The 25,005-nt window shown below is 39.7% G+C and overlaps 1 protein-coding gene across 2 annotated transcripts in view; it reads right to left on the bottom strand.

Moving 5' to 3' along the window:
• The window catches only part of PTPRO (protein tyrosine phosphatase receptor type O), a 220,682-nt gene that overhangs the window by 26,923 nt on the left and 168,754 nt on the right, over positions 1 to 25,005 (bottom strand). The window contains exons 13-18 of one of the 2 annotated variants that reach the window (XM_006733776.3): positions 20,706 to 20,845; positions 17,552 to 17,684; positions 15,525 to 15,645; positions 11,318 to 11,386; positions 8,866 to 8,949; positions 2,714 to 2,749 (exon numbers count right to left, since the gene is read on the bottom strand). In XM_006733776.3, the coding sequence (XP_006733839.2) occupies positions 2,714 to 2,749; positions 8,866 to 8,949; positions 11,318 to 11,386; positions 15,525 to 15,645; positions 17,552 to 17,684; positions 20,706 to 20,845 (583 nt within the window). The remainder of the gene's footprint in view (positions 1 to 2,713; positions 2,750 to 8,865; positions 8,950 to 11,317; positions 11,387 to 15,524; positions 15,646 to 17,551; positions 17,685 to 20,705; positions 20,846 to 25,005) is intronic. The other variant, XM_006733777.3, reaches the window with a different exon arrangement.

The following is a 25,005-nucleotide window of genomic DNA, read 5'->3' as shown; positions in this document are numbered from 1 at the left end:
AGCACATATCCAGAAAGCTTCTAGAGCCTCACTCTTAAAGAGCCATGTTTGTGTATCTATAAAAGTATCAAAAAGTTTCAAAGGTACAATCAAGTAACGCATCTGAGCTTATGTTTCTGTATCTATACCCGAAGTTCTCACCTCTTTCCTTCTTCTTCTTTTCATGAATAAGAATTATATTTTAGGGTGCCCGGGTGGCCAGTTGGTTAAGCGTCTGCCTTCAGCTCAGTATCATGATCCCAGGGTCCTGGGATCGAGTCCCAAGTCAGACTTCCTGCTCAGTGGGGAGTCTGTTTCCCCCTCCACCCCTCCCCCCTGCTCATGATCTCCCTCCCTCCTTCCCTCCCTCCCTCTCTCTCTCTCGGATAGATAAATAAAATCTTAAAAAAATTATATTTTATTTCCTACAGTTTTCTGTAGCTGCTTATCCTTCCCAGAGTTTACCTATACCAACCTGCTCCCTAAGCTTCTACAAGATGCTCTGCTCTGGCATCTAATCCAAGCCTTTCCACTTTGGCAGGATCCACACAGTGACCTTTCCCTTAGTCTTGCTACAAATTACTCAGCTTATATCATCTACCTGTGGCCTTATGTCCTATTAGCAAATACATAGTATTATTAATAGTTACTTGTTTAAAGTTGTTGATTAGCCAATCCCATAGATTCTGTTAAGATTTTAGTAGAATTTAAAGGGCATTATACCTCCCAGAGGTACACTTGAATTCTAATGGTTTCACTTAATAGCATTAATGACTCGTATCCATAAAACACACTGCAGTGCATACATATTCGCATATGTTATATTGCTCGGTTGATCCCTGAAGGAGACCCGGGCAACATCAACCCCATGCTTCAAGTGAGACAGCCAAGGCTAAGAGTCCGTTGAATAGTCCAAGATTACGTGGCTACTCAGCAGTAGAATGATGACGAGCACCTGGGAGAATGATTTCTGGTTAAAAGCTATTCCCTGGGCGCCTGGGTGGCTCAGTTGGTTAAGCGACTGCCTTCAGCTCAGGTCATGATCCCGGAGTCCTAGGATCGAGTCCCGCATCAGGCTCCCAGCTCGGTGGGGAGCCTGCTTCTCCCTCTGACCCTATCCCCTCTCATGCTGTTTCTCTCTCTTTCTCTCTCTAAAATAAATAAATAAAATCTTTTAAAAAAAAAATAAAAGCTATTCCCACATCAAACTTGCCATCCTTCCAAAAGAATGGCTAAACGTGGGGCTCCTATCCTAGAAGGAACTCCGTTAGACCTGCCCTCTCTGGCTGTTGTCTCTGAGCAGGGCATTGACCTTAACGTTGGATTGAATGATTCCAGTTTTCATCCCATTACCAGAAGAAAGGAAGCACGAATAGGAAAGGCAATCTGAGAAAATATTTATGGGTTAGAAAAAGCAAAAGGAAAAGAGAGACAGAGCAAGGGCCAGGAAACAGAAGAATGAACATCAGGGAGAGGAGGAGGATAGTAAGGAGTAGCAAAAGCAAGCTGGGAGGGAGTAAAGATCCAGAGGATAAAGGTTTAGAGGGAAAAGGGAGAAGAGAAGGTGGAGCAAACGAGGGGTGAAATGAGAATAGGTACAGATAGGAAATGGGAGCCATGGGGACACGGTGCGGAGTGGGAGGGGGCGGCTTTGGGAGGTAAAGAGAAAGAGTAAAGAGAAAGCAAATGGAAATGTGGGCAGGGGAGCCCCTCAAGAACTGGCTTTTAGAGAAGGAAGGAGAATTAGAAAGAAAACGAGAAGGAAAGAGGAAGCTGGTTTCTTAGTGGTCTCTGCCACCCATATGTGTAAACACACCCACACATAATAGTTTAGCTGTTGAAATATACACCTGCCCTCTTTTTTAAGTTTTATTTATTTATTTATTTATTTTTAAATATTTTATTTATTTATTTGACAGAGAGCGAGAGAGGGAACACAAGCTGGGGGAGTGGGAGAGGGAGAAGCAGGTTTCCTGCTGAGCAGGGAGCCCGATGTGGGACTTGATCCCAGGACCCAGGGATCATGACCTGAGCCGAAGGCAGACGCTTAACAACTGAGCCACCCAGGCGCCCCTAAGTTTTATTTATTTAAGTAATCTCTACACCCAACGTGGGGCTTGAGCTCATGACCCTGAGATCAAGAGTCTCATGCTCCTCCGACTGAGCCAGCCAGGCGCCCCTACATTTGCCTCTTTCTTAAGCATCCCTTCCATTTGAAAACAAGCAATCTTTTGTTTTTTAAGATTATTTATTTATTTATTTATTTGAGAGAGAGAGAACGAGAGAGAGCACATGAGAGGGGGGAGGATCAGAGGGAGAAGCAGACTCCCTGCCGAGCAGGGAGCCTGATGCGGGACTCGATCCCGGGACTCCAGGATCATGACCTGAGCCGAAGGCAGTCGCTTAACCAACTGAGCCACCCAGGCGCCCAACAAGCAATCATTTTAATAGGCAAAGTGAAGATCATTATGAAGAACTTTTTTAAAATCAAACATTTTAAAAAGAAATATAAGAAAAACTTTCTGTATTATATACTTCAAAGTTTCTAAGACTAATCTTTAATATTTTCACCACAAAAAGAAACAATAATTATGTGACAGGATAGAGTTGTTGCCTAAATGTTATGGTGGGAATCATACTGCATTATATCAGTGTATTAAATCAACACATTGCACACCTTAAACTTACACAATGTTATAGGTCAGTTATATCTCCACAATAAAAAACAACTTACTTAGTCAGTTTCCTCTTCTTTAAACCATTTTTACTCCTGAGAATTAAAAAAAAAAAAAAAAAGACAGCTTTATCTGGGCAGAAGAATCAATTGACATAATGATGAAACTTGAAGAGCTTTAAATAATTACATCAGGCACCTCAATTTTATTTAATTTTCATTAAACATACCTCTAGTTTGTTTAATTACTTTTCCTTAAATGAGAAGATAATGGTAATAATTTCAGATTCACTTCTTAAAAAGTCTATTAGATTACAAGAACATACTTGTACTTTACATTTTGGATTTGCCAAATACTAAATTCTAGAAATATAATCTCTTGCTACTAGTGGTTAAGCTGCTGAAGTATTTTATAAATATACAGAAATATCTGTTGCCTGAAAACTCTAGGATCTATAGGCAAGAAGGAAAGATTTGGGGAATAAAAGGGGAGAACGAAGTATCTGGGAGGGTGGATATGTTGGTTGTCAAAGACTCGAAGGCTCAAAGCATCTTCCCTGGGAATGTGAGTTTGTGCTAAGAGTGTTGGCATGTATCTTTTTTTTTTTAAGATTTTATTTATTTATTTGACAGAGAGAGAGCCAGAGTGCACAAGCATGGGAAACAGTAAAGGGAGCGGGAGAAGCACGATCCCTAATGAGCAGGGAGCCCGGATGCCGGACTTGATCCCAGGACCCTGGGATCATGACCCGAGCCGAAGGCAGACACTGAACCAACTGAGCCACCCAGGTGCCCCTCTTTTTTTTTTTTTTTAAGATTTATTTATTTATTTGAGAGAGAGAGAGTATTGCAAGCAGGAGGGGCAGAGGGAGAGGCAGAGAAAATCTCAAGCAGACTCTGTGCTGAGCACAGAGCCCAATGCGGGGCTCGATCTCATAATCCTAAGATCATGACCTGAGTTGAAACGAAGAGTTGGATGCTTAACTGACGGCGCCACCCAGGTGCCCTGGCGTGTGTCTTATAGAATTCTATTATGGCATTGTTCTTATTCAATTTTGAACTAGTTTTTTAAGCTATCTGAAGAATTGTACCTATTACTAGTTCTTAATTCATTACTATTCTGTAAGCTCAAACACATGTAATGCTAATATATGTTACAGTTAATTACATTTTTAGGGGGTATTTAGGGTAATTGTTTTCAACCAACAAATAAGGTAACTGACCTAAGTTAGTGAATGAGAATATGGTCTCTGCTGAAACACTTCATTACTGTATTTTTATTGTTTTATATAAATGATAAATATTGATACGATTGTGAGTGACAATTTTTACAAATAGTTTCCCAAAGTCTTTAAATATTGATGGAAGCACACAAACTTTCAGAAAATAAACCATCTGTAGTAAATAACCAGTGTGATCTGAGTGCTCTCATGTGCCAGAATATTTATTTATATTAAAAATTGTGGAGGCGACTGGGTGGCTCAGTCGCTTAAGGCACTCAACTCTTGCTTTCGGCTCAGGTCGTGATCTCAGAGTCGTAGGATCAAGCCCCATTTGGGCTCCGTGCTCAGCTCAGTCTGCTTGAGAGTCTCTCCCCCCAACCCCCGCTTGCGCTTGTTCTCTCTAAATAAATAAATAAAATCTTTAAAAAAATAAAAATTAGAATTGTGAATATCTGGGTACCTTCATTTCTAGAAAGGCTGTAGCAGAATGAAGCACTGCTTCCTCTGTGCTCTCGTAGCACTTTGTTCATGGAATGTTTCTCCTGGTATCCATCAGTTGCTTCTGTGCTCCTTGCTACACAGTCCTTCCCAGCCCCCGCCCACCCCCCCAGAGCTGAGCATAGTTAATAGGACACATGGTGGTGCTCAATAAATGCTTAGTGAATTGGGTTGAAACAAAACACGTTTGCCATGTTGCCCCCACAATTTTACTTAATGATTCAATGAGGAGTTTGATACTAGACTCAGGAAGTGGAACTGGTGGATGGACAGGAAGTTACGAGGACAGGGAGTACAGGGAAATATCCATTAAGGCAAGAGGTGTTTCGGTTTTTATTTCCTGGTTTCAGTTTTTACTTCAGTTTTACTTCTTCCTACTTCTGAGTGATGACAGTCCACTCAATAGCTCCCTTCTTATTTGTTCTCCCTCATCCTCTGTCCTCCATGTTTGAGATTTAGAGGGAATAGACATTCCGGTTTTTACTTTGCTTCTCCCTCACCCCCTCAAAACACCACTGTAATGTTGGACAGGGCTGTATCATCTAGGCATTTGGGAACCTAAAAGAAGATCTTTTGAATAATTTTTACTCAGCTCTTGTGGGGGTAATGTAGTTAACTTTAGGAATTCCACATTCACTTTATATCATGGGAGCTGATGATGGTGCTTTATGACAGAGGAATGTTCGCTGAGATAACAGTTTGGTGAAGTCAGGAGGCTGCCAACATATTTTGTGATTGGGAGTGGGAAAAAAAAACAAAAAACAAAAAACACCAAACCAAATCTTTCCTATCCAAACAGACTTTAAGGGAAACTGGGAAGAAACAAATGTATGTGGGAGAGTAACACTGAATAAATTCAGTGCTGAAATATTAAGCTGCTACTATTCAACAGCTGTGTAGAAACCTGATTACTGGAAGACAGGCACTTTTTTTCTTTCATTCTCATTCATTGATTGAATGGACTTTACATAGAATGTAAAATTCCACCACATGTTTTCAATGACTTATTGCCAAAAGTGTATGTTTAAGTGTATGTCTTCATGATTTGTATACAACCTTTATGTTCTGCTTAGATTTTGCAGAATTGATTCCAAGGAGTTCTCACATCTGTAGGCTGTGGGACAAAGACAGGACTGAATTATGAGACTCCACAGCCACACGGATGGAATTTTCCTACGTTTTCAATTGCTGTACTAATTCTAAGACGAAAATCAGGGGACATTTCACTTTTAAACATGTAAGTGGCGGTTCCGCCAGCCCTTTGGTTGTCAGTGCATTATGGAAAGAGCTAGCGTGTGCTCCTGTTACCATGAACATTTGAGGTGACGTGTAGGGTGTCATCTTGTCATTGCAAAAGATTTTTTGAGTAATTGATAACACTCATGAGACAAACAGTATATATGCATACATGATCATGCACATCTTCCAATTTTCTCTTTTACTTATATCAGTTAGGTAAGGTTCAAAATCCTAATGACTTCAAGAAGTTAAGATGCATAAGTTCTTCATGGTTATGAGATCTTGGGAAGCCAGCCAGACTGGAATTCATTGTGAAAAGGAATATGAAAAGAGGCAATGGCAGAAGCATGGGATTTACAAAGACTAAAAACAAACAAAACCCCCCTGAAACAACCCGCAATACTCTAAATGTCCCCAATTTCCTAAGCGCCACTTACTCTTTCATGAGCTAGCTGGAGATCATCCCCAAATCTTAAAAAGGCGTTTAGAGTTATATCATCCTCTGAATAAAATATGCAATAACCAGGAGGAAAGCTGAGCAGTTTAAACTAAATGTTGCTTCACGCTTAAAATGACGACTCTTGCAGATTTCGAGCAGGCAGATGAATACTTGAGCAGAGCATGAGGTGAGTACGGTGTTAATAAAAAGAGTAGTAACAATGAATCCAGATAGAGCTGGTCCGAATGAAATGGTTTTCTCTGATTAGGAAACCTGATCTGAGATGATGGTAACCAGAAATCCTGGCAGAATACCATCTTGAGACTAAGCCACCTGGGCACTGGTGATCGGCTCTGGTTTTGCTATCATCCTGGGAGAAGATTCGAGCAACACTGTAAGAGAGAAAGAGTCTCCTGGTTTCCACACGAACCACTCACCAGGAAGATTTTACAAAATTAACGGGAACATCTATTCCCCTGAACTTGGCAATTCAGAGAAGAAACCAGGCCGTGTGTGAGGAAGGAGGTAGGGTGGGCGGCTCTGTTATTTCTAGTGGTTGTTAACAGACTAGGTGAACTATGAAGACAAACACATCTGGAGGAGAATTAAAAATGGCTATCTGCAAATGAAAGCAGGGGAAAACATCCACGAGTTACTAGATGAAGAGAAAAGTAGCAAACAGTAGGGACCTCGGGTGGCTTTGTGAGTGCTAAGCTAGTTGTACCTGAAAAAAAGCAAGGATCATGTATTTTACTTCTGTTATATCTGACCTAGCACAAGCCTAGGGCGGAAAACAGAGTTTATGTTCAGTCTATTCTCATTGGTTGATAAGTGTATGGTTTACCAAAAGTGACAGAAAGCCTGGGGCTCTATGTTTTGCCTTCTCTTCTCAGCTGGAGATAACCATTTACATCTCAAGACAATTCTTCTAAAAAAGACTGAAGCGTTTTTTAAAAACAAACAAACAAACAAAACCCCCAAACAAAAAACAAACAAACACAACTACTGAAGGGTTTTTTCCCCCCTGACTTGGGTCTCATGCTATTTGATCAATACTATAAATAGCAGACCTTGAAGGAGTTGTTGGAATTTGAAGATGTGTTCATCAGGGGGACCCAGTAAGAAATACATGCAAAAAAAGCACAGCCCTGATATAAGCTTAGAAACCAAACTGTGGGAAAGTCAGAGAATTAAGCAGAAAAATTAATACGATACTATATGTATCTTTCTTTCTTCTGTTTGAATTGAGATCTATGGCGGGTACTTTAAGGGTATTGGGTACAAGTATTCTGATGATAGGTAGAATACCTGAGAATGATTAGTAGATGTTGAGTGAAAAGTGATGCATATTTTGAAGGTCAAAATGGAATATATATGCACTACTCATACCTGAATACTATCTGATGTTAAATACTTAAAATATTGTGTTGGCTATGGTGAAGCCCTATACTCAAAACTGTTATTAAAACCAACTTGGAATAACAGCGAATGGGTCCTTATCATCCGAGACATTCTTGTGGGTTCATTACTTAACACCTCAGTGTCTACCATGTTTCAACAGTTTTCCTCTAGTCTTTCTTTAAAACAAACAAACAAACAAACAAAAAACCCCAAAACAACCCCATTGCTGGTATTAATCTCTACTGGTATTAATGCTGGTATTAATCTCTACTGTGAGAAAGTCCTTTCTGGTATTTCTTCCATTGCAACTTGAAGTCCTAACCTTGCCAACTGTATTTATTCTGTCCTTAGAGGAGCTGAAGAACATTTGATCAACTGTCTTTTTGAATAAATAACTCTACAGATTGCTTTTCGTCTTTCACTCTTCTTCCCCTCACTCTCCCCACTCAAGCGCCATTTTTCCAGTTCATGAACTATCTTTATTGTTTTTTATGAGTTCTGAAGTTGTCCATATATCTGAATCTGTCTGTACATAATTTAGTACCTAAACACCTTGGATTTTTCAGGACAATGATGTTTTGTTTTTGGTCAGGAAACCACTACCTTTTTTCCTGCTGCTCAGGAAAGGAAATAGTCCTTCTAGATATGTTAGTCTCAGATTTCAAAATTATTGTTATTAGGTTTTATACAAGCTGAAAAGGATACTCTCTGAGATTTGATTATTAAAATGATTTAAAAGTTAAGAAAAGGAGAATTTAAAGGAAGCTGCTTTTTACAGAGGAAAGAATAGATTTTGGAGACACCTGGAGTTGGAACCTGGATTTTCTATATAGTAGTATGATGTTAATATAATCTCCTTAAGCCTCTATTTCCATGTCTCTAGGATGGGGCTCTGCAGAGTTGTGGGGACAATTAAATAAGATAATTATACAAAGAGGCTTGCACTTAGTTGTTCAATATTCATTGAGTTAGCACTACTGTGAAAACACTAACACCTCAAACACAGAGTACAGTGTTCTGGGCTTCTCTACCTGAAAGCATTTCTTCCTTCTTGGAAATATGGAGCTCTCTAATGGATGGAGATAGTAAGGAAAATGGGAAGCATCATTTACAAAGATGAGAAGCCAATGCATTGACTGAATGAAGAAACAAATGACTAGTAATTCATGGAAGAAAAGCTTGCCAAGAACATCCCAAGAAGAAAATTTTAATTGGAAAAACATTATACTTAGTTAGCATCTTGGTACCATGAACTATTTTAATCCATTTCAATACCTGATCAATAATTTTAGAGGTTGCCCAAACACATCAGATAATTAAAGAGAATTTTTCCTTTTGGTTTTACTTCTGGAGAGCTAACCTTATAGACTTTTTGTTAGGTAAACAGTAAAAAAAAAAAAAAAATCACTTACCAAGGATTAATATAAAATGCCAAAAGATAATCAGTCCAAAGACATGAGGGTAGCAGGGTTAAGAAAGCAAATATACTCCTACGCCTGTGAGCATTAATAGATATAACAGATGTAAAGATGAAAAAGTGGCAAGAGTTAGTAACATAAACTGTGAACAGATATCAGTAAATTACCTACTGGGATCAATTAAAATGACAAGCATCTTAATTACAATTACATATTATTCCATTCTGTGAAATTGAAACGCGAAAGCTTACGTGCTATCATATTGCCAACACCAGTTTTATTCGCACACATACATATTGTAATCAGGTATATTCCTTTCAACTTATTTTGTGTCGATTAGTCTGCTATTAAGTGATTACATTTTACATTCAGTTAAATGAGGCTCTTAAATGCCTCATTAGTTGTCTCTTATTCTTGGATATTATTACCTTGGCCACGCTTGAACCTATTTTAAGGAACCATTATAACATCATTCGATCGCCAACAGCGGCTTGTGTGAGGAAGTATCAACCAACAGTCAATTTCTGCCTTTACCAATTCTGGTAGAGACCCCAAGCTTCTGGGATGCATTCTTACAAAGCTGCACTCCTAGGTGTGACTTTCTATATTACTTCTAGTTTAAGTTCATACACCATCGCTGAAAAATAACCCTTAAAACAGAGCTATGGAAGGACGCTCAGGTATCAATGATTCAAGAGAAGTAGCTCATGAAACTGCCTGGTCCATAATCTGATTAATACTGACCTGAGTGGGAGCAAAATTATTGTGTTGTACTTTACTTCTAATTCAGTCTGCTGATTTAAAAAACGTGGTGTGAATGCAATTTCAGGTATTTAAACCACGTGCAAAATAGAACGTTCATTAACGAAGATTTTAACATGTCCTATGGCTGTGTCTGTAGCTACACTGAGAACTAGGAGGGGAAATGCTGTCACCTTGTCACTTTAATTACTACAGTTTCCCAGGGATATATCTGTTCTGTCAGCCAGTACATGCCGGTACTGGCAAAACCATCTTTGCCAAGAGCAGGAGGAGAATTTTCTAGATTTTTCTAGAAAATTCCTGAAGCGAATTCTCTTTTGCCTTAGCTCTCGCATAACTGACGTCCCATATTCTATTAGTTGTGACTGATTGTGCAGTTAGTCAATACATAGCTGCCCTGAGTCCCAGGTATAATTGGATCAATTCCTAGATGGGCTATTCTTCACTGTTTTGTGACTGGGCCTTTTTAAAGGGTGAGCCAGACAAGAAACAAAGATCAGTGAATTAGTCTCTTAATCTTGGCAACAAGAGTGTTAATATATCTGAACAAACCTAGAAATGTTTACTAACTTTCCACCGTCGAGGGGTTATGGGTTTTCTTTCTTCACAGTTGGATTAATTGTAGTTTAATAGCAAAATTCCATTCAAGCTAAAATTTAAAAATAGTACAACATACTGTCTTATTGAAAAGAATCCTATTTCAACTAGACTTCCCACTGCTAGATGCCCACTCAGAGAAGCCGAAGTTATATTCCAATTAAAGCCCTCCCTCCCTCATTGATTCTGTAAAGTTTCTAGTCTCACCTATCTATTTCTTGAAGATCACCATTTTGGGGGATTAGGAAAACAAGAAGAAGAAAAAAAGATCATTTACCAAGGATTAACATGAAATGTATACATTTAAATAAATGTGCTTTGCATTGTGGCTTGCAAAAGAAACAAACCTGATCATGTAAGCAGTACCAGCTTTGTATTAAATGGTTACTTCATTAGCAATTTTGTTGGGTCTCCATTGTAGCTGATAGCATTGTTAATTCTCATGTATCAGTGTTAAGGTATAATGTCAAACAATTTAATCTCCTGACAATGCTTTCTCAATTCTCCAAATACCTCCTCCCTCTAGGTCCTTAAGATTCAAGCATGGGGAAAAAAATAAGGCCAGGTTTTCCCATGGGACCTCACTGCCTTTGATATTTATTTACCCATAAGTGTAAGAGCTGAGAGGCCTGGGCTGAATACGTCTACTCGATTCTGACCAGAAGTGGGGCTCATATTCTCAGGCACTGAAATGTCAGCTTGAAATAGAGATGCTTCTCTCTCTCCTGTTGCTTCGCTGGGGTCTGTCCTGTGCCTTCGCCACCACTTACGCGTTCAGTGTGACTCCTGCACTGAAGCCCTTCTTCAGCACGGTTTGGGGCTACATCCATGCCTGTGTTAGTCCTTCGTTTAATATAGTAACAACTCAGCCGACTAAGACATTTTCTCTACTTCGTAACTGCAGTAAACCTATATAAACTAATACATTCAGGGAAGAAAATCTAACCTTGGAAAGTCCACTCTCACCAAAATTGTGAAAGGACAATCAGACAAAACCATGTATCCCCCAAAAAGAGTAAAATAAAGTTTGGAGCACACACACAGCATAGATAAGCTCTCTAGAGCCTTGTTGCAAAGTAATGCTCACCAGTTGTATGGAAGCTTTCCATCCCTCTCCAAAGAAGCAAAATTGACAAAAGTTCCTGCTCCGCATTCCCTGTTTGAAAGGAACCACAAAATCAAGGTTACTGCTTGATGGAGCACTCTTTTTCCTTGATATAAAAGAAAGCCTTTACTGGCTTATCATCACAGCATTAAATTAAAAAAAAAAAGCTAATATAAGTTCCATGTGTTCCTCTTTCACATGCAATACAAAATAGAAAAATAAAAAAGTTTTTCATAAGGTTGCACATGCTCTAATCAAGTTATTTGAAGCCAAGAGGATTTGGCTTACAATCCTTTCCACAGGGCACTCGTGATCCTAACATAAATCTTTGAACTATTTGGGGTATAGTATTTTTCACAAAGCCTCCTAGCCTGAGGGTTTTCTGTTTTTAGCACCTATTCTTTGTGGGGTTGTTTTTAAAGCATTTTGATTTCCTCTCTAAAATGATGGTGGATCAATTTGGATTATTTTCTTCCTCCAAAGTTTTCCCCTCATGTCGGGATGCCCATGTGATTTATCACTTGAGATAAGAGTAAAAAGAGTGAGACATATGGAAACAGATTGGCTTAGCAGTGCCTCTTATCCAAAAGGTTGCCTATTAATCTGTCAGTGGAAAATATTGTTGAAGTTTTTTTTTTCCAGAAGTGGAAGACAAAGGTAAACATATTCCCATGCCTTCTCCACCTTTACCTAATGTCATGGATAAACAACACAGCTCATGGGGGTTCATGCATCTCATTTCCCCCCTAGATGAAATTGATGGACTTACTCAGAATTGAAGCAGAGATTTTGACATTAATTGGCACATCTGCTAATAACTTTGGTGATCTCCCTCTTCTTATTACTGTGTTCTAAGAACAGTTTTCTTCTTTCAAAAATGCACTAATACATTGTTATGTCACGCTGTGTTATAAATTACACATCATCAATTAATTTTCCTCTGTCAATTTCCCATATATAGGATTTATTTTATCCTGTAATTCAAGGGTTCTTACCTGGGGCTCAAGGATAGAATTTAGAGCTCCGTGAACACAGTGCGGGGAAAGTACTCTTGTTTTCACAACCTCTAACTGAAATTTAGCAATTTTTAAAATTATTAAAGTAGGCAACAAGCCAAAATAATATCATCAGTACTGGCAAGATTGCTAACCACAGAAACTGCAGATGTTTTTCTATAATGAACCTGCTGCAGATATGGAAGTATTGTTCATATTCATCACTCTGATGAAATTATGAGAGTTATTAGACACCCTACTAAATATTATCTAAATATATTAATAAAGGAGGATGTAATGCATTTGTTTTTTAAATACTCTGATTACCATGTTTTCATATAATTCATTTCTTTTTAATCTTATGTATTTTATTTTTTGCACTTAAAAAGAAAGCATTATTCTTGGAAGAGATCCACAGGCTTAATCAGATTGCCAGAAAGGATCATGGCACAGAAAATGTGAAGAATCTCTGCTCTAATGGTCAGCTGGCTGAAGTAGAACCACTTCTCCTAAGCATCTTGCTGTATGCACCACAGAGAACGCTCCTGGAATTGTACCCATTACCACACCTGCTATCACCCCCTCCACTATTACTGTTATGAGCTAACATTTATTGCATGCTTCCCAATTATGGCATTATTGCTCCTAACCATCCACTAATGTAGGGGCTAGTCTCATCTCTTCTCGATATACATTCTTTCCCTTGCTTCCAGGCTACACACTTTCTTAGTTTTTCTTGGACTCCACTGGATGCCTCTGGCCAGTTTCCTTTGCTCTTATCTTTTTTTTCCTCCCTGAAAATCTTAATATTAGATTGTTCTGGTGCTTAGTGCAGGGCCCTCTTCTCTCATTTACTCACACTCCCTCCGGTAAAGGAGAATTTCATCCAGTCTATTGCTTTAATACCACGTATATGCTAACAACTCCCAAACTTCTATCTTCAGTCCAGACTTCGCTCCTGAACATCAGACTTTTATATTCAATTGCCTACTCCACACCTGCGCTTGCAGTCACCTCAAACATAACATTTCCAAGACTGAAGTCTTGACGCTCCCCCAACTCTGAAATCTTCATCTGGAATCCTATTTCTGTTGATGGCAACTCCATCCTTTCAGTTGCTAGGACCAAAACCCTTGGAGTCATCTGTGACCCTTATTCATTTCCATTTCAAGTGCGATCTGTTAGCAAATCCCCTCAGCAAATGCCTCTATTTTCAAAATATATCCAGAATCTGATCATTTCTCCCCACCTTTATTGCTGTGACCTTGGACTAAACCACTACCATCTCTAGCCTGGGTTACTGTAATGGCTGCCCGCATTAATATGCCTGCTTTGCCTCAATACAGACTGTTTTCTAGTGTAAGTCGGCTCTTTTGCCCCAAGTCCTGCAATGGCTTGACTCAGAATAAAAGCAAGAAGTCTTTACAATGGCTTACAAAGCTCTATGTGATCTGACATCATCTCCTGCTGCTCCTCCCTTCATTTCCTCTGTGTTAGCTGCACTAAACTTCCTGCTACTGTTTGAACATGTTCCTGCCTCAGGGCCTTTGCACTGGCTCTTCCCTCTACTGGGCATACTCTTCTGCCAGAAAACAAATGGCTAACTCCATCATATCCTTCACATCTTTTCTCAAGTATTATCCTTTCAGTGAGATCTATCCACCTCCCAGAGCTCCTGTCCGTATAATCCGCACACCTGTACTGCTAATTTCCCTTACTCTGCTCTATTGTTTTTCTCTTACTGTCTGCTCACATACAACACGGTTTTTATTGTCTATCTCCTCCGCTAGAATACGAGCTCCATGAAGGCAGAAATTCTTGTCTATTTTATATACTATCATATCTCAAGCATCTGGAAGAGTCTGACACATAGCAGGTGTCTATTAATATTTATCAAAATATCCACTAATATTTATTCAAACTACTGAATGAAGTTTCAGTAAACTGCACAGTTACATAGATTACAAGTTAGGATTTGATCCCAAGGAGTGTAATTTCAGAGATCTCTATGCTAGCCACAATGTGGTGCCACCTTCCTCCCTATCCTTCTAAGATTTGTTTAAATGCCAACAGTCATAAAGCTTGATTTTTATATTCAGAACTAATCTCTTTTCTCTACATTCATGGATTCTCATTTTTATCTCCTTTCCGGGGCAGGTCAGTTTATACCTTTAAATATATTTCTTTATGTGCATATCTCCAGCTACGTTCTAATTTCCTAGTGGACAGCTTGGGTATCTGATTTTTATTTAATTGTGCCAGATAAGACACTGATTAGATCACTATTGGATGGATAAATTTATTTATGACTAGGCAACTGAGAGAACTCTGAGAAAGAAGAAGGATGTTGATTGACAATTCAGCAGGCTAACGTTGGGTAAATATAATTTGAGCCAAATTTCCCAAACCCAGCAGTATTCAACGAGGCAACAATTTTAAAGAGAATTGATGGATTGTTCTGATAATATAGGGGACCACTGAAAGTACTTGAGAATGTGCTTTGATAAAAAATGCATCAGTGGTCAAAGGAATAGGGAATCACCAAAATCATAAATCAAAAGTCTTTTCTAGCTGCAAGAAAAATGAAAACTGCCTGAACTCTGAGTAGTAGAAACAAAACTAATATGAGACTTCAAATGGACCTAATCATAAACTCTTCAAATGTTTTCTGATAAAACAGCTTTGGCAGAACTGATGAGGAGAGGGACTTTTTTTCTTTCTTGTGGTCTCTCCATACATTCAGTCCTTTCATTAATCATACTGAGTAGCCAGAAATCTTTATTTTACTACAAAGTATGTTTGAAAGTATCCAAATGTCATTAATGGATTCCTTTGTGTGGGTTTCTTAAAATGACAAGACTGATAGTAAGAGGTCTGGATTTGTGTAAACCATCCTTTGCTTTGTCATTTCAATGGTCATGTTTTCTAAAATAACATTTAGAAGTCTACTTAGAAAACAGTAGTTTTCTAAGTGTCTGAAAACCGAAATCAAACTTACGGCTATACAATTTAGATATTAAATTAAAACATTTTAATATTATTAAAATAATTATAAATTACATTTACAAATTAAAGTATAAGTTAAAATACTTTAAAAGCCCTGCTATACCATTTCGATCTGCAAAAGCAGACCTATAGGATAAATTAAAATATTTTAAAGCCCTTGGGTAAAAGGTCAACCAAACTGAACTTACCTTGCCATCTGGAGGTGCTTTTTCCTCAGAATGATAAGGGTCACGAGCAGCAGTCCAATTAACAGTGTACTGAGGATGGCCAGTACCGAGATGACTACCACATTGGGGTTCATCTCTGTAACTGAAGAGAAAAGCCATGCATTTTCATTATAACTTCCATTACACAAAACTAACAGAACCACTCATCATTTTCCATTGATTTTTAACAGCACTGAACGTATAATGATGACAATAACAGCAACAATAATGTTTCTCCTAGCCGACAATGACCTCCTGCTGGTCAAATACAACCTAGTAAAGCAGATTGATAAATGGCGTTCAGGTACCTAGCAGAGTTGTGTCCATCACGAGGGCTTACATTCAGAATGCTCTTAGCCAGGAGAACTATACACTGAATAAATCAAAGCCTGGACCATGGTTTAAATTCCTTTGAAAATTAAAAAAATCTAGAGGTCATCTTATTACTGTTTAAGGTTTTCAGAAGTTTAGAGAGAGAGTGGCAGGTTTTCATTTTACGCCCATGACTTTAAAGTCAGAAACCACAACTGTGTATTTCGCTCACAACTAATATCGTATATGAAAAAGGCATTAGCAAGCTACCATCTGCTGCAGCACTTAACACGTCTCTAGAAGCAGGCGTTCTGATGATCTGTAACCATATGTCGAGTGGTTTTCCATCTGCACAACTCAAGAGATTAAACCTATTAATAAGTCGTGGGCCCTTTAAGAACAGCGGCTGTGTCCCTTCCCTATACTTTATATGGGGACTGCTCTGGCACATGCACACTAAAAGTGGGAATACATATATCAAATGTTTTTATGAAACTCTTAACCAGAGACCGACTAGAGCAGGGGAGAATGACACACCATCCTCTGCTTTGATCATAAAATCACAGAACTGGCCGGCGCGTTCCATCCCTAAGACGCCGTGCGTTTGCCACTTCCCACTGGGGCCAGCATGACTCCTACTCATGGGCAGACTGACTGAACAGAAAGAACATTAGACTTAGGGTCAGGAGACCTTCAGGTTCATTTGACTACTAACTGCCATTCGGAGAAGCTATTTTATCTGTCTCTCTGGGCTTCATTTTCCTCACTTGTAAATAAGTTGAATGCTATACCTGTTTTCACCAGGTTGCCGTAGCTATGACAAGGAATAGTGAACAGGAAAGGCTGCTTGGAATGGTGTACAGGCCATAGAGCTGAGAGACCATTAATATACTTTGCGGGTCCATCTTTGGTGCCCTCTTCCGGAAAAATAAAAATTTAAAACAGAAAACAAACAAAAGGCCACTCTAGTCAACACCGAATAGAGCAGCTGCATATACGATGAATGCAACAGAAATGAAAATGCCCCCAGTAAAGGGATCATGTGACACTGTGAGCAGCTGTATTACAGGTGGCTTCATGGCGGGTCTCAGACCGCATGATCAGCCTCCAACAAACAGGGCAGTAACACATATAACTCAGAAGGAAAAAAAAAAAAAAAAGGAAGCACCATTATTCTAGAGCTTCCATTAATTTCTAATTTCCCCCCTTAGAGTTTGGCTTCATTGGGAACTTCCCCGCTTTGACCCAGGAATTTAGTGTTGTCATTGCTTGACCAGGGACGGCTAAGGGCCAAGGCGACAACAGATGAGCCCGAGTGGATCAGGGTACTGTGGCCACCGCTGGGGAGGAGGATGAGGCCGGTGGCGTGGACAGGAGCCACTATGACTCACATGGCGTGTGTTAGGGCTTTAGGCACTTCATTTCCATGCCTCATTACAGCTCAACAGGGGACATACATTACAATTCCAGTTTTGCAGATGAGAAAACAGAGGTTCAGAGATGGTAAATGTCTTTCCCTCAATCACACAGCTAGTAAGCGCAGTGAAGGGCCCCCTGCCCCCAGAGCCTGGAATGTTTCCGCGGAACATGGTTCTATTAAAAGGATAGAGTACCTATATTTGAAAGGAAAACAGAAGGAGAATCGAGAGTGCTAAAACCTCCAAAGACAGCGGATTCCACGAATTCCAAGTAATTACCCATTGTTGAGACGGCTATGAACGCGGGGACGCTGGGGCTGTCGTGGCTGAAGCTGGTGACGCTGCAGTTGTAGGCAGTGGCGGGAAGGAGGCTGGAGATGGTCACAACGTGAGAGGAAACAGAAATCGGCTCCTGGAGACGCAGAACATAAGACAGGCGTCAGAGTATCTTCATCTGTTTTGTGTTTTTTTTAGGCTGTTTTTCAGAGTTGAGTGGGGAATACACAGAGTAAAACATTTAAAAGATGCGAGAGGATAACAGTGAAAAATAAGTTTCCTTCTTTCCCTACTTTCTATCTACCCAGTTCTCTTCCACGGAAGGAGCCGTTGTTGTCAGGGATTTTTCTTTTTTTCCTTCCGATCTGTATTTTATGGATGTGAAAACGTAAGATACAGCTAAGCGGAACTTAAGTGATAATGTGGCTTACACATCATGCTGCTTATGTTTTACTTGGTTATCAGTATATTTTGGTGCTCTTCTTATATCAGCACAGAAAAAGCTGATTTATTCTTCCTAAGGGCTGTGTAGAAATTCACTGAAAGGACCTACTTTTTTTTTTTTAAGATTTTTGTTTATTTATTTGACAGAGAGAGAGACAGTGAGAGAGGGAACACAAGCAGGGGGAGTGGGAGAGGGAGAAGCAGGCTTCCCGCAGAGCAGGGAGCCGGATGCGGGGCTCGATCCCAGGACCCTGGGATCGTGACCTGAGCCGAAGGCAGACGCTTAATGACCGAGCCACCCAGGCGCCCCTGTTGCCTCTGATTTTTTGCTATTGCAAACAGTGCTACAGCGAACAAAATTTTAAATTATGGGAACAAACATATATGGACAGACACTCACTTAATACATGGATGTGTGTATGCATGTATACACATACGTACTTATACACAAAACCTGTGTGTGTGTATTCATATGTGTGAATGTACATGCATATATGGATACACATATTTCCAGCAGCTGAATGGTGGGTCCAAAAGTTGAATATTTTTCAAAATTTTGAAAGTGGCTGACAAATTGTCTTCTTTTAAATTTTTCATTTTTTAAAGATTTTATTTGTTTATTTGAGAGAGAGAAAGAGAGCATGACTGGTGGGGGGAGAGGCAGAGGGAGAGGGAGAGGCAGGCTCCCCACTGAGCAGGGAGCCCGAAGTGGGGCTCAATCCCAGGAACCCGGGATCATGACTTGAGCCAAAGGCAGACACTTAATCCACTGAGTCATCCAGGTCCCCCAACAAATTGTCTTCTATAGACATTTTCCAAATTATCCTGCTGCCCTCAGTGTGTGACAACATCTCTTCTCCTACACTCCTTCCAATCCAATATATTTGTAAACTCTTTGAGTTTTTCCAGTCTTATTAATGGAAATTGCACCTCATTGTATTCATTCTGCATTTCTTTTACTGTGAGTGAACTTGATCATCTTTTCATATGTTTAAGTGTCTTTTGTGTATATTTTTATTTATTTATTTTTAAAGATTTTATTTATTTACTTGCCAGAGAGAGAGAGAGTATAAGCAGGGGGAGTGGCAAGGAGAGGGAGAAGTAGACTCCCTGCTGAAGAAGGAGCCTGATGCGGGACTCGATCCCAGGATCCTGGGGGTGTGACCTGAGCCAAAGGCAGACACTTAAGTATCTGAGCCACCCAGGTGTCCCTTGTGTTTATTTTCTATGAAATATTTGTTTTGGGCTATTGGTCTTCATTCTTTTCTATTTGTAGTTGTTCTTTGTATATTAAGGACACTACCCCCTTTGTCTGCATTCTCAGCTTTTAAATCACATCCACCCAAGGCACAGCAACTTTGTGTTCTCACAAACATTTAACATTAACCTATCCTTGAGTAGAACAAATTGTTAATTTGGTGGGTCAGTGGTTAGACCAGTGGCAAGTACCACAGTACAATATAAAAATATGAGCCAGCATAACATTCTTTTTCAAAACAGGTATCTGAAACACTCCTGCCTAAAGAGATGAAAGCCGTCAGCACTTATTTGCAATTCCACCTCTTTCACTGTTCTATAAAAGAATGGTTCTAAGGAAAGACTTCTGCTAGCAAGACTGTTACAGTAAGTGGCTGCATAACCATTGTTTTCTTAAGGGGGGGGTTTACTATAGGTGCAGAGAAGAAAATCCGCTACCTGCAAAATAGTTATTTCCAAAAAGGATTCTTAGAAGAGAAAAAGAAAAAGATGAGCTCTTCAGTATAAATCAAAAAGAGATACGTTTGTATGAGAGAATATCAAAAGGAGAAAGAAATCAAAGCAAATTATCTTAACACTCGTATGAAAAGATTCCTACTCCCAGAAATCCTTTCTTCTTTTCAATCTCATGAACTGCATTATTTAAAAAGCATCAATTATTCATGTGCATAGAATTAGTCTGTACACTGCATTTTGTGACATCCCTCACAAACTTGACCTTTCCCTTCCATGTCTGGCTGTAATATATTTATTTTCTTGTGGTTTTGTTACCCTTGGAGCTACTGGTTCATCTCCCTCCTTCCCTTTGGTTTGACCCGGTGAATAACTCAGCAGTCACTCTATCTGCTATTTGCGATTCTAAAGCTTTAATAATCTCCTCTCTCAACCTTCATTTTCCCAAGCAAAATTGTCCTCCTTACTAACTAGAAATAGTCCCTTCTTTAAATTCTCTTAGTAGCATGGATCTCTCTATGGCACCTGCGTTTCACCTTAGTTATCTCTAGACGGATGCAATATCCATAACTACATGAAAACAATTTTAAAGGCAAGTATTGATTCTAACATTTGTATCACACACAGAACCTTCCACATAGCTGGCAATCAGTTCATATTTGTTAAGTTATATTTTATATGACAGTGTCTATCCCTTTGATCGATCTAATGGCAATAGGAAAAATGAACCCCTTCCAGTCCTCAGTATGACCCAGGGTGACTAAGGATTAGGGACAAAAGATACATGCAAAGATGAAAATCAACTTGGCAATTTGGCAAATTGGTTCTTATATTTACGGCTTGACCTAAGCCGATTGCTAATTTCTATCCTTGAAACACAGAAGTGCAAGTGAACTTTTGTTTTCATTTTCTGTAGTTTAAACAAATAAAGGACTTTAATTTACTTAGATTATTAGCCTTAATCAAAAAGAACTCAGACAAGGACAATCAAAAAGCAAAGTACCTGGAGTTTTGTTTCTTGACTCGAGCCAACTGGTTGACAGAAGACTTCAAAGAAATCAGCTACTCCCTCTTCCACCCACAGCAAAGTCACCGAAGTCTGGGTTTTATTCACGGCAAACAGTGATTTTGGGGGAGCTGGTTCTGAGCAAAGGCAGAGTTTTAAAAAATTTCATTTAATTTAATACATTCTTTCTTCTTCCCCCGATTGGCAGGATAAGACAGGCAAAAAAAAAAAAAAAAAAAAAAAAATTCCCAAATACAGGTAGTTAAGAGCACCATCGAAATGTTACATTATTGCTTTTGAAATATGTCCCAACATAGTTGTCATCTATCTTGGGAGGCAGACTATTTTGCCTTTTTCTCCCCCTTCCATTTTGTACCTCCCTCTTTGGATCACTTCTGTTTTCTACTTCAGCTTTATTATAGCCATAATCTATTAATAGCTTTTGTGTCATCTGCACTGGAACTAGCCCTGCCCTGATAATACAGAACTTCCTGCAGGAGAAACAAAAATCTGTGCTTAGAGGGCTGAGAAAATGAAAGTAGTTTGCTCCCATCTAATGGAGACATTCAGTCGGGTACTTAGCCAAAAACCTGTCTTCCTTTTCTGGAGACTATTTGGCATAGTTTAGTCCGAGGAATGGCTTCTTGAAAATTCAGTCGAAATTAGGAGGGGTAAAGCTAAACAGATAGGATTTTTTTTTTTTTTAAGAAAAGGATTAATGGGGGGCGCCTGGGTGGCTCAGTCTTAAGCGTCTGCCTTCGGCTCAGGTCATGATCCCAGGGTCCTGGGATCGAGCCCCACGTCGGGCTCCCTGCTCGGCGGGGAGCCTGCTTCTCCCTCTGCCACTCCCCCTGCTTGTGTTCCCTCTCTCGCTGTGACTCTCTCTGTCAAATAAATAAATAAAATCTTTAAAAAAAAAAAAGAAAAGGATTAATGGAAGGGGACTGGATGGTTAACAAAATATTAGAGGACTGATTTCTTTATCTTCTTCTTTTAGACATTTAATCTAGATCAATAAATTAATCCATTAGTCAAGTAAACTGTGCCCCTTCGTACTCATTTCCAGTAAATGAGTCACGGGATTTGTTAGCTTCAGACCAAACCCCTGTCTGTTCCCCAGTTTTAGGAAGTGGTCTTGTGTCTTGTTCCCCCATTCCTGAATCTCTCCTACCCTCCTCCCTGTCGTTTGGGGGTTGTCTTTCCCTTGAATTCCTCCAATACACAAAGCCCTATGCCTGAACCCCAGTGCTTCAGCCAGAGTCCCTGCTACCCTGTGTCAGACGTCTTTAACATTGCTATCAGGTTCACGGAACATCAGACTCTGCCCACGTGTGGGTCCCTGTCGGACAACATGCTGTGTGCTTGTTACTTGGATTTCTTTTTATTATTTGTCCCATGCTCCGAAGTCTGTTCTCTAGCTCCTGGATTTTAGCAGTGCTTGAAGAAGCCCCTGAAGGCTTTGACATGTCCATGATCCTTGCGTGGGAAGGTTTGGATCTTCTTTCTAGAATATCATCATCACGGCCCTATTCAGAACCAGGCAGTATGTCAGAACCGTCCTTCATGTGATTTATCACAGGCAACTTAAATTTGTGTCCAAATAAAAAGAAAGCCGTTTTCTTTCCAGAGACAACTCGACGAGGATGGGCAGAGGAGTTAAAGGAGGAAAGGGGGGTGGGGTTCAACTTGCGCAGGCGTAATTCACAACAGATGTCAGGACCCCTTTCTCATTTGCACTGAATCGTCCATTCCCCCAAACGTTGTACTGTTGTACTGTCTCACTTCCCCTCTGATGAAAACTGTTGATGAAACATGGGGGCAGCTTCCACTGCCCACATCCTTTATAACTGTCACTGCGAATAGGTATGAGTCAGAGGGTAGGTCCTCCAGTGATTCTGACTGGTGCAGAGCTTGAACCTTTGGAGGCAAGTATGAGGTTGTCTGGGGCAGAGATGGATGATTTTTAGGCTGAACCTTGGTTTTTTCTCTTTACAAAACACACATGAGAGAATTGCCCTTCACAGTGAGTCTCCTGCACTGATTAGATTCCTTAGGACAGCTATGTATTTTTTTTTTTTCTCCTGATGGGTAGGTAAACTCAGGTTAGCTATCCAACATGAACATTGCCCAAGTCCTGATCTCCAGCTCCAACTTTTTACACATGCCTTTCCAATCACCTACCCTCCATGTTTCCTAATGAGCACCTCCATTCGTTCCCTTGTCTGGGCTGACAAGCTTGAGGCTCTTCTCTGGCTTCTCAAGTGCCAGAGAGCGTATCTTTAAAGAATTCTTGTCATCTCTTCATTGTGTCTATTCCTTTTATTATATTGCATGTTCAGGCTTTTGTCATCACACTTTATCAGTCATTACAACAGCCTCTTCATTCTTTTTTCCTGCTCTTAATCAGTTCTTTCTTCATTTGTCAATGAGGGCTTAAATCATCTTGAAACACCACTTTGCTCACGTTAAGTCCTATCTGTGTAATCATCTATTGTGATCAACGACTATTGCATCAAATCCAAATATGCCAAGTGTTAAAGATCTTACTTACATAGGCCACATATTACCCATCCAGCTTCACCACCATTCCTCCCGCACAGAAATACTTCCCCTGGTAAAGCCAGTTTTCTCACTGACTATCATACAAGCAGTACTCTTTCTTTTTTTTTTTTAAAGATTTTATTTATTTATTTGACAGAGAGAGTCACAGCGAGAGAGGGAACACAAGCAGGGGGAGTGGCAGAGGGAGAAGCAGGCTCCCCGCCGAGCAGGGAGCCCGACGCGGGGCTCGATCCCAGGACCCTGGGATCATGACCTGAGCCGAAGGCAGACGCTTAACGACTGAGCCACCCAGGCGCCCCCAAGCAGTACTCTTTCTTAACTCAGTGTACTTTTTCTTCTACTTGGATCATCCTAAGATCAGGAAAAAGTCTTCTTCTCCCTGAAGCCTTGTCTGTTAACTCTATCTCGATGATCTATCCCTTCTCTGACTTTCTATTACCCTATTTGATCTATGTGAGTAAAGTCCTGATTCTTCTAGGTCCTACTAAATGCTTTAAGAACAGGGGCCATGTGTTATAAATTATTTTGTTTTCACCTTGAACTAGCCACCTGCAATTGTTCAATAAATCTTCTCTACTGGCTGATTTAAACCATAAGTCAAGATTCATTAATCAGAGGTATTAGGATTTAAGCATCAGGCAAGACCAGACACATTGGGGCTACATTTTGATGCTCTCTGTCTTTTTAAAGTGATCATATTGGTAAAATTATCAGCTTTGGTGGCTGAGTCAAAGACCGTCATGAATTACAAGTGTTTTCAGTGGTCCAAAGAGTATGACTTGAATACTGGAGTAGTGGTTTCTTTGGGTCTCACTAAAAATGTGGATCTAGGTGATAAGTAGGATCCTCAGGAAAACCTCCAAAGGGCCTGGGACCTTTGAGCAGCCACGTAATAAAATTTTCTTTTCAGGTGGTATATAGGGGCAATAGATTATTCCAAGGTCACTGTACCCATTATCACTGTATCCTTTTCTGGAAGACATATGCATATTAGCTCTCTAGGTCAATGAGTAACATACAGAGATCGCCTGCTTGAGGACTGTTTAGGATCTCTGTGACAGGTATATTTCCTTAGATGTACTGGAGAGAAATTTCACCTGTTATTCCAAAGGAAACAAAGAAAGTCATTGCAATATTTCATAAGTGGAGGTGTAATTGGATTGGAAAGGGCTTCTAATTAAATTTCACTACTCAAGACAACATCTGCCCCAGGAAATGTATTAAAGTTTTAGAACTGTACTGTCCAACACAGTAGCTATTAGCCACATGTAGCTACTGAGTACTTGAAATGTGGCTAGTCAACATTGAGAGGAGCTGCAAGAGGGAAATATGGATTGAATTTTGAAGACTTAGTATAAAATAAGAATAAAGATATTTCATTTAGAATTCTTTATATCAATTCCATGTTAGGATGATACTACGTTGATAGATTTGGTTAAATAAGGTATATTAAACTCAATGTCACCTATCTCTTTTTAGTATTTTGTAATGTGGCTATTAGAAAATTTAAAATTACATCTTTGGCTCTCATTATATTTCAGTTATACAGTATAGGGATAGAACATTCTTTCCTGTTTGGTAGAGCAGAAGTGTGGAAATTCTTGGCAGAAGCTGGTTGGAGGTTCCCCCATTCTGTTATCTAGCTCCTCTCATAAGAAGGCAAAGTCAGCTAAACTCCATAGCCTAACATGACTTAGATGATTCCTCTTTCCCATCCTCAGGCACAAAACCAAAA

Source organism: Leptonychotes weddellii, chromosome 5 (genome assembly GCF_054177405.1).
Source record: "Leptonychotes weddellii isolate Sample4059 chromosome 5, ASM5417740v2, whole genome shotgun sequence".
NCBI classification, from domain to species: domain Eukaryota; kingdom Metazoa; phylum Chordata; class Mammalia; order Carnivora; family Phocidae; genus Leptonychotes; species Leptonychotes weddellii.
This window is presented reverse-complemented; position numbering and strand designations above follow the sequence as displayed.